The 10,431-nt window shown below is 31.9% G+C and overlaps 1 protein-coding gene across 1 annotated transcript; it reads right to left on the bottom strand.

Annotated features, from left to right (window-relative positions):
• Positions 1-1,253: 1,253 nt before the first annotated feature.
• On the bottom strand, positions 1,254-3,610 carry LOC132055836 (UDP-glycosyltransferase 90A1-like). The gene is made up of 2 exons (XM_059447832.1): positions 2,935-3,610; positions 1,254-2,281 (listed from the first exon to the last, which is right to left on the bottom strand). The coding sequence occupies exons 1-2, from the start codon at positions 3,545-3,547 to the stop codon at positions 1,491-1,493; spliced, it is 1,404 nt and encodes a 467-aa protein (XP_059303815.1). The 5' UTR covers positions 3,548-3,610; the 3' UTR covers positions 1,254-1,490.
• Positions 3,611-10,431: the final 6,821 nt, after the last annotated feature.

Here is a 10,431-nt window from a genome sequence, read left to right as displayed (position 1 = left end):
GTACAATCGAGGTAAGCCCTGAGGTTATTTTTTAATGATTCCAGAAATATCTCTCTAGGAACCGCTGTTATCGACAGTCAACTTGCTCTTGTCGCTTTAGTGTTTCTGATTGATCAAGTGGTACTGTGGCAGTATTCAAGTCTCCCTTGAAACTTTCAAACAAGTCTGCTCTTGACTGAAATGTAGCAATTATTCTAAGAAAAAAAGAAATAGACGAAAAAGATGAACCACATAAGATCTTGACATTCCACGCCACACCTTGGAGAGAAGGCTGGAACCATATATAGCATTCAACATAAATAAAAAACTTAAGTCATCGATAGATTTTCGAACTTATCCGTAAATTTTATTTAGACTCTTTAACTGAGATATGTACCACATGAACCCTTCAGGATCACTTTTAACGTGCTATTTGGATACAGAGTTAATTTACAACCAAACAACAAAGGTGCGTGTAATTCGCACGCCAAACTGCCAAATAAAATACTGACACGTGAAATTTAACTTAAACAAATTATAAAAAAAAATGTTTCTCTTTCATCGGCAAAACAGCCCCCACCCCTCACCAACCCCCGCGCCCCCGCACTTTTCCTTTCTTCTCCTCCTCCGCTCATCAATCACGCCAGCTTTAATGGAGCTTCTAAAAAACTTATCGAAAATCCAACATGTCAATTGCATAAACACAACATATCATTTGGATCGTCTGTGTCGTTTGGATTTGGCCAGATCTGGTGTTTTCCGTCTTTTAACATTGAACGAGTGGGAGGGAGAGTGGTGATCGTCATCGGGGTGACCCTCCAATGATCGCGAAAGGGAGGCAGCAGCTGTACTCGTTGGAGTTAGCTGCCCCAATGTCTTTTCCGGAGAGGAGCTTCTAGCTCCGGTACCGGAGCCGCCACAAAATCGCCATGATAGCCAGCTCTAATGGTTATCAGATCGGGGAGGGTGTTTTTTTTTTTGTTTGAAATGTGTTATTTAATTAATTAAATATATCTAAGTAGTTTTGCTTCTCTTAAATTTTTTTTTTTTTTTTTTAAAAAAAAAAAAATTAGTTTCTCACGCTCTTTATAGTAGTGTAATGCACGCATTGTGCCATCTCAACAAATTGTGTTCGAGTGGCACATTAAAAGTGGTCCTGGGTTTATATGATACGAGTCTCAATGCCGAGGGAGGGGGGAGAGGGTTCTAAATGAAATTTAGAGACAAGTTGGAGGGTCTGTCGATGACTTAAACCTAGATAAAACACCTTAATGGATGATCAAAGCCAACGGCTATTATTTTATTGAGTACAAATATGCATAAAGGCTTTATACATCAACAGGGAAAGAACATGAAGCTCTTAAAATAACCTACACTAGACTATAAATCACTAATAAGCGGGAGCGGAGCCACATTATTAGGTACTACTTTAGACGACCTTACTAGTTATCGTTCGATGTCAAATTCAGAGATCATAAACTTCAAATTCTGACCTCTAATAAATCGGGATTTCAAAGTTTTGTGGCGCAGGCATCATCAATAAGGAGACCTAATGTGGACCAAGATGAGCCACCTTCTTTCATAGCTTCCATTGCATTTTCTCCTACTTCCTTCACTTTCTTCCTCACCCTTTCTCCCTTTTCACCTTCCATTAACTCTCTCACCATTTTTTCAACCTCTTCAGCTTCCACAAAACCCCTCACTGATCCATTTCTTGGCATAATCCTTAATCCCACCCCAATTTCCTCTGTCACCATTCTTGCATTTAAGTGTTGTTCAGCCATAAATGGTAATGCCAAAATAGGTACTTTAGCACATATACTTTCCAAAAGAGAGTTCCATCCACAATGACTCAAAAACCCTTTAATGCTTTTATGCCTTAACACTTCACTCTGATCCACCCATTCTTTTACTATTAATGCTCTGTTTTTTACCCTGTCTTCAAACCCTTTTAAATGTTCCAATACTTTCTGTCTTGTCACCCATACAAAACACGTGTTGGATAATTCAAGTCCCTTTGCAATTTCTTGTATTTGTTCGGCAGAAACTTCTGCCTGAGTACCAAATGCTACGTACAGAACAGGCTGTTTGTTGTCTAATTTATTGTTGAGCCATTGCATCCAGGTTTTGTGTTTGTTGTTGGTTTGTGATCTTACTGCTGTCATGGGCTGCTTGGCTAGGCAAAGAGGCCCAACACACCATGACTTTGGGCCGAGGTGTTGGTTGAAATAGTCTGCAAATCTTGGTTCCAGTTCGTAAAAGCTGTTCATGATCAAGCCACGGCCCCGTGCAAACGAAATACCTGTTCAACATTAATAAACATAAATATACTCCTTCTGTCTAACTTATATGGTATATTTTTTTAATCCGTTTAAAAGATAATGTTATCTTTTTATACTTCAAATAATTTAATTTTAAAATTCTGATTATTATATCCGTAATGAGATATTTAATAATCTCATTAATGTCTAAGGCAAATTAGTTTAAAGGGGTCTTTACAAAATGCATAGAGTTATATGACCCTCATATGACCCGCTGTATACATGGGCGATTTTGAAATAACATAGAGGCGATCTGTTATATTTTGTAAAGGGTTATTTAATCAATTCATCCCATGTTTTAGATTACGATTTTTTTTTTTTAAAAAAAGACTTTCTCTCTTTCTTAAATTTTGTATCCAATCAAATAGTGCCATAAAAATTAATTGGATGAAAGGATACTAGGAGGCTAGGAGCGTACTATCTCTCTAATGAGTTAAACTTCTAAATGATTTGATCACCTAGTTTCAACATAATATTAGAGGATGTATGGATCTTGGAATATGCAAAATAGTATATTTTCACGTGTTTGCCTGTGTAAAAGAATCCAATCAACATGTGAAGGGTCAGGGGACATTGAGACAAAAAAAAAAAACATAGATATAATCTTAAACATTGTATAATTCAGCAAAAATACCTTGCTCTAACATAAAGTCCACAGCTAGACCTTTAGGCTCAAGGTCACCAAACGGAGGTTCAAAATCATTTCTTGTGAACTTCAACCAAGGAAAACTTTGAAACGTAAAAGGCTCGTCTGGTGAAACAGTTTCAGTATGAGGACGTTGTATGCCAAGAAGTTGATACAGAGTTGTGGCGAAAACACTCATACCAAAGAAAAAATACCTCGGAATACCAAATTTTTCTGCTGACTCTTGAGTCCATCCAAGAAATGCATCAGATATAACACATGTAGGCGGATGCTGCAAAGCTGATAGAGCCTGCTCGAAGAGCGGCTGTATCAGCTTTGTAGCTCTAGCAAATTGATAGAAGGATGACATGGAAGGAAGCTTCTCAGTATTTTCAACACCTTGAGGGATGTCATGTACGTCTTTAGGAAAAGGGAGTTCAATGATAGAGATGGATAAGTCTTGTAGAAAATCGCGTATGGAGGGGGCGTTAGCGGGGGTGGTGAAGATTGTAACGGTGACAAAACGGTGGCGCAAAAGGGTGGCAAGGTGGAGGAGAGGGATGGTGTGGCCATGAGACATGAAAGGAAATATGACAAAGTGTGGTGATGCAACTGTGCCCATTTTTTGTTTTTTGTTTTTTCAGTATGAAGTAAAATGGATTTGATTGATATCTATAAGCAAAGGGGGCGGTCTTACATATATATAGCAAAATCAGGTGCATTGACAGTAGATGGTACGTAGAAGGCTATGTTTGGCTCAGCCATCCACTTGGATTCGGCTCATGTCAAATTTAAATATTTAGATTAATCAAATCTAATAGTAAGATTTTAATTTTAAACTAACCATAATTGAGGAGATAGATTTTCCGAAAGTAATCTCCAACTTTGGTAAGAAAATGATTGACATACCTCGAAATTACTCCCTCCCTAATTAGTTACTCGTATCATATTTCGTTTATTGATAGTCAACTTGATTAATTTTAGAAGCTAACTTGCATTAAATCAACACAATATTTTAAAATTAAAATTTTATATTCAGAAATTATACAAAAATACTACAAGTTACAATTTTTTTCTCATGTTAATATGACAAAAATATATTTTAAAGTGTTGATCAAATTAAGTTAACATAATTTAACTTTCAAGAAGAGAAATATGCCGATTAATTTATGATGAAGTGAATAAATCAAATTTTCTTTTGAAGTTCTAAATTTCAGTAATAATTCAAGTGTCCAACTTTGGTGGGAAAATAAACGGAATTCCGGCGAAATAAATTATTGTTTGAAATTCTAAAATTCTTTCTCTAATAATTTAAGCCAGGCACACAAGATTTTATTTCAATAATTCAAGTCAATAGTACACAAGATTTTAGCAATCCGTGCATGACCCATGCGTAGTCGATAGGCGGCTTTGGCCTTTGGCTCAGCTAACGCATGGACTCAAGCTTCACTTAAGTGTGTGAAAGTCAATAGCAGTAACTTAAAGATGGGAAATGGCAGTGATTGCGAAGACCCATTCTAAAGTAATGGAAAGACCTGAAGACTTGAAATCAAATCACAATTAAATATTTTTTTGCTGATAAAGGTTAAGGGATCAAATGCAATATGGTTGATTTGTTGGTAGTTGAAGAATTAAAAGCATGACATGAATAACCGGAAGCCATTTATTTACCATACTTTATTGCTTGTAGAGGTTGAGATACAAATATAGTTTAATTTTAGGGAAAAGGGTCAAAAATACCCCTCTACTTTGAAAAAAAGGCTAAAAATATCCTCCAAACTTATTTTGGGTCAAAAATACCCCTCCCAAATATACCCCTGTGACGGAAATTATCTCCCAAAATAACCTGAAATCATTTTTTAAATCCGCTCCATCATTTAAACCCGACCCAACTAAATAATAACCCATAAGCCCTCTTATTCCCCCAATACCATTTCTTACCTATTCTACGCTTATTATTAATAGTTGAGTAAAACTTCCCAAAACATATGGAATACTTCTTTCCTATTATGGTTTCCAAATACTCTTGGTGATTAAATTCTAGCATGTTTATTTTCTCAGTGAACTTTCTTATAATTGGGTCGATCGCTTTTTGTTGCTCCATATATGATTGCATCATAGGTTGATCGTACGTCTTATTTCTACTATATTTTGAGTAGAGGATGAGACAATAGCTTGACATTTGTTATAAACTTATAATGCAGAATTCACGAGGGTTGATGTTGTTTGAGAATTTCTTTGACAATTTTTCCTACTTATATTTCTAGGAAATCAAGGTTGCAGTCACTAAGTACAAGATTATTCACATTTAAGTAATATGTTATTGAAATGTTAAAAAAGAACAATAAGGAACTGTCAACCTGAATATTTGATATGTTATTATAAGGACCACATAAGAAAAAAGTTATACTAATTCAGTAAATTGTGTATAGCTACAAATTATAATAGTAATTGGCGATCAAGTCTTTTGAATATGCTTACTATTCATTGTTCAGCTTTTACTTTCGGTTCAAATTTTCAATTGCTCATCAAATACATGTTTTAATATCATCTATATTGTTTTACAAAGTTTGTAATGATTATCATGAGACACGCGTGCAATACACGTGTCCAAAAACTAGTATTATATGTAGATATAGATTCTTGCCTACTGGTAATTAAGTGATGACAACTTTAGATGTCATTTAGTACTCCTTCAGTCATGACTTGGCACACCCCTTGAGAAGAAATAAATAAAGTTATAATTTCACTATATCGTTCCTAATTATTACTCCCTCTATCCATTTTTTACTTATTTTGTAATGACTTGACACACCTCTTAAGGAGCATAAATAGAATGATAATTTTACTATATCACTTCAATTACTACTCCCTCTTTCCATTTTTACTTATCCTGTATACTAAAAATAGATATCCACTTTTAATTGTCTTGTTTGAAAAATCAAGAGATAATTTACCATTTCCTACCTATTCTACACTTATTGTTAATAGTTGAGTCTTCAAAAAACTGTTAAATATTTGATTGATAACGGCTATTTAATAATCTTTTTAAAAAGCGTTTAATTTAGTTTCACTCGGTGCTTATTTCTTATTCTAAACAATAAATGTAGGAAGAAATTGAAAAGATAATAAACTCACACTGTATAAAAGCTCCACTATTTTGACATATACACATTTGATCAACATGCATAAGGGACAGATAAATAAGAAGTCGTCCCTTATTCAGGTGCACAACTGAAAAGTAGAGAATGAAACTAAAACGTGTAGTAGACTAGTAGTGCACCCATTGCCACTACAATGCCAACTACAGTAACCTTTTTTCCGCACCTACTGTAACACACTATATTGCGCTCACTGGACTAAGCTCCCTGTAGTATTTTGCTTTAAGTAATGTTATCTGCTTTACCCCAAAAAAAAAAAAAAAAAAAAAGAACATAAATACGAAACTATATATATAGTCAATATATGTGCCAACAATAAATTACCATTTTATTTTTTTTGAACAACAACATAACGAGTTGAAACTTTCAGAACAGATCTTTTTTTGTTTTGGACATAAACTGCAATAAGATAAGACATTTTACATAAAAACAATAGAATCAGCATAGAAGATGACCAAGAGGCAAATAAATTATCAGCAATTGTATACACGAGGGATTGACAAACCCTAAGTCATTACAAGTGTTCGTATGGCGCCATTATTTAATTTAATTAATACATCGATCAATATCGTATTTATAGGTCCAAATGAAAGAGCCAAGAGAAATTAACCAAACAGTTTGTTGAAGTCCAAGGACGTCATTTTATCTTGTGGAAACAATCAATCACCACAACATGGTTGACGCTACAACAAAAAAGGCTAATACAGGGAATCAGTCGTTATACTCTGTTCCGGTCATGAAAACTTTAGCAACCAAATTTTCCCTTCAAGTAATATAGCATTTATTTATATATATATATATATATATATATATATATATATGTTTAATTAGATTATTTAATTTAATGTAAAGTTGACCGCTTGTGAATTAGAGTAGTATGTTATCAATAAATATACATATATCCAAATGCAGTAACGAGTGACATGATAACTGGAGTATTATTATTTAATTTGTTTTAGAATGTTTATAACAAGATAGAGATGCAAGACAATGTGATATATCATGGACATATAAATATAGTCAAACTTTGCTATCAATTAACCAGATCTCTTCGGAGTTAATTAATGCTCCATGGTGACAATGGCAACCATAGGTCCACGGTATTGTTGCTTTTATCGCTATGGTCAGCTTATTATAATAATAACGATAATAGTAATCTAATATAATATATAAACCTTTCACTTCATGGAAACACAAAATTAATAATAGTCGGTGACCGCAGGGAGGCGACGTAGGACTTCTTTACATTATGTAAAAAAAATGTCGAATAAAGCAAGATTTTATGACATCTTACTTTGAATTTTTTACTATAATACGGTTCATTATCAGTACTTAGATAGAATCCTATCACGAGTGCTTTTTATCTGAGTCCAATTTCTTACCAACACAAATAGCTGATTTACTTTTATCTAGGATCCTAAGTGTTGTGTTTTCCTTTATGCTTTTTTTCTGTTTATTTTTTCTCTCCTTTCTACCGAATAATTAATAAAGAAAGAACGATTGATTCTTGAGCATATATATTTCGTGTTCTATTAACGGCATTCAGATTTGGTCATTAAATATGAAAAGGAAAAAAAAAAAAATCATGTTTTGGCGGAAGCTGACACAGAGATAAAAGCCATAGGAAAACACATGAAGCTAAGCAGGTCTCTTTGCTAGCATGCGATTGTCGAATTTCTTATTACTAATTAGTAATTAATTGGGGTTTATTTTTACTGTTGTGCCTACCGGCAACCGCTCTACTAGACCACATATATGATTAATGGTGTACCTAAAACAATTGTTTGCAAATTATCTTTTTTTTCCTTTTGCGATCGCTCAAACGACCATATTTTAGCTCAATTTTTCTAAAACAATCACCTGCAAATTAATTGATTTCTAGACACCTGCAAATTAATTGATTTCTAGACTTTTGCTGGTCGCTTACAAATAAATAGTGTTACATATATAACTAGACAAGTTTTTAATAAAATATGTTCTTCTAATTTGTGTTTGAGTGTAACAATAAAATTTTACATTTTTGATAGTTAAAAAGAAAAGTAATTAATCAACTTATAAGATGTATGAATACTTTTAATGATGTGAGTCATTTACCTTAAATAAATCCTGGATTAATGAAGTAAGCTGAGAAAAAGTACTCATACAAATTTTAAAATAATAATAATAACAACAAAGATGCATGATCACCATTTAAGTCAAACGGACGAATTAGTCAAACTTATCACACAGATTTATAAGTTAAGATCTTGTCACTAATTGGCCAAATATTTATAACATACTACTAGTGGACTTCTCTAAAGCACACTAGTGATGGTGCATGGCTCCTTCCCCTTATTTTGAACCCAAAAGGAAATTTAAAAAAAAAAAAAAAAAAAAAAACCCAACTAATGTTCAAAGTCATAGGAAAATAGGGCCACGGATAGTGACAGACTGACAATGTTGACCTGTTCTTATACTCTGTCTATTAGAATTGTCTTACGTCAAAATTACTATTCTTCGGAAAATGGTAATCTATTTAATTGATACATCTTTAGCAAGTCGATTTCAGCCTTGCGACAACATTTATATATCTTATACTGGTGTCATTTGACTCGATGACCACGTTAAAAATTTAATTTGTAATTATTTTTAATTTTTTTAACTCTGCCTAAATTTTTTGTAATATTAATTTGACACTTTAAAAAGACATAAAATTTCAAAGTACAAAAACCTATATGAAAGTTAGAAAATATTTTCTTAGTTGTATTAGATTCTTTTAAATAAAAAAAAAAAATAATAGAAAGCTCTTAATTTTATCTGCAAACTTTTTTTGAGATTAAAAATGACAGATGATCCAAATTGAGCTTTTCAATGTTATATTAATTTCCTTTGATTCTTGAGTAATTGAACCCATATTGGCTAACTTATTTTTTACCAAATGATATTATAGTATTAGATAAGTTTTATGTTAAAAGTGTGCGCATGTAAAATTTGATTAACTATTATTGTAGTTCATAGTTCATTTTTTGATTGAAACGAAAGGACTATAATTTACATTTTAAAAGTATTTAACATCAATATAAGTTTATATGTATTTATTACTTTAATTTTAAACATTAATTCTAAAATAAAATCTTTGTTAATTACATAACATGTACGACACAAAATTATGAAAATAAAATAACCGTGTAAAGGATGAATAAAAATTGAAAATAGCAAATGATAATTAGTAAACAACATCAACAAATACTAAATAGTATTATAAGAATAATATTTTAATTCAATTATTAAGCCTACATTAAGATAGAATTTGAATGACACGATAATTCTTTACGTTTCTATAATAAATTCTTAAGGAAAAATATATTGTAAAACAAGTTTAATAATATTTTCAAAAAAAGTATATATGATGCTTTGTGGGGTCATTATAATCTTTTCATCATTATTTTTAGGGGCATAAAAGTTGTTTCTAAAATTCTCAAAATTTACCAAAATGTTTGAGGATTCACAAAGTCATAAAAGCTTCAATTAGGGGTAAAGAGATAAAATAAATTCATTTGAGGACTACGAAAAGTTGGTATTATCAAAATCCATGTGGAGTGATCTAAAAAAAAATGAATGAGTGCAAAAAATAAAAATATGCAAGGAAAAATCAATAAGAGAAGCTACATGTAAGCACCTTATTAATATTGTGAGGATGTGAGGACTACAAAAATTCACTATCCTTACTTATATATTATTATTATTATATATAAGAGGGAATGTATAGTCCTCACAATAATTTCCAAATTTTAAAAACTTTTTCATTAATTACTTTTATGTCTAATTTTTATTTATAGTCAATTTTTTTGTTTTTTGTTTTTAAAGTCTCTTAAAACAAAACAAAAAGCTATCGAGCCGGGGGACTTTTTTAGTCCTTACAATAATTTTCAAATTTTTTAAAACTTTTTAATTAATTACTTTTAGGTCCTAATCTTATTTATTTATGTCAATTTTTTTGTTTTGTTTTAAAGTCTACTTTTCAAAATTTATCAAAACCTCATTTTTCACGTTGATTTTACGATTGGTCTCGATATTTTCCGATTAATCCGAATAACTGCATCGCGTATTCGGGGGGAACGAAAGATTTTTTTTCCATATCCATTTCGAACCCCTAAAATTATTTACTCCATACTGAACTGACCCTTAAAGAGCAAATAAATTATGTATTTGTCTTGAAAGTTCATTAACTTAAATAGATTATTTATTTAGAACTAAATAACTTGAAAATTAGGATACATAAGTTATAATTTCATCAAAATGAAAGTTAAAATATTAATGGTGGAATGAAAATTTTGCTTTTATAAATGTTCTTATATGTGGGCTC

The sequence above is a fragment of the Lycium ferocissimum genome, chromosome 5, assembly GCF_029784015.1.
Source record: "Lycium ferocissimum isolate CSIRO_LF1 chromosome 5, AGI_CSIRO_Lferr_CH_V1, whole genome shotgun sequence".
NCBI lineage: Eukaryota > Viridiplantae > Streptophyta > Magnoliopsida > Solanales > Solanaceae > Lycium > Lycium ferocissimum.
Note: the sequence above shows the minus strand (reverse complement) of the source record. Positions and strands in the feature narration are given on the sequence as shown.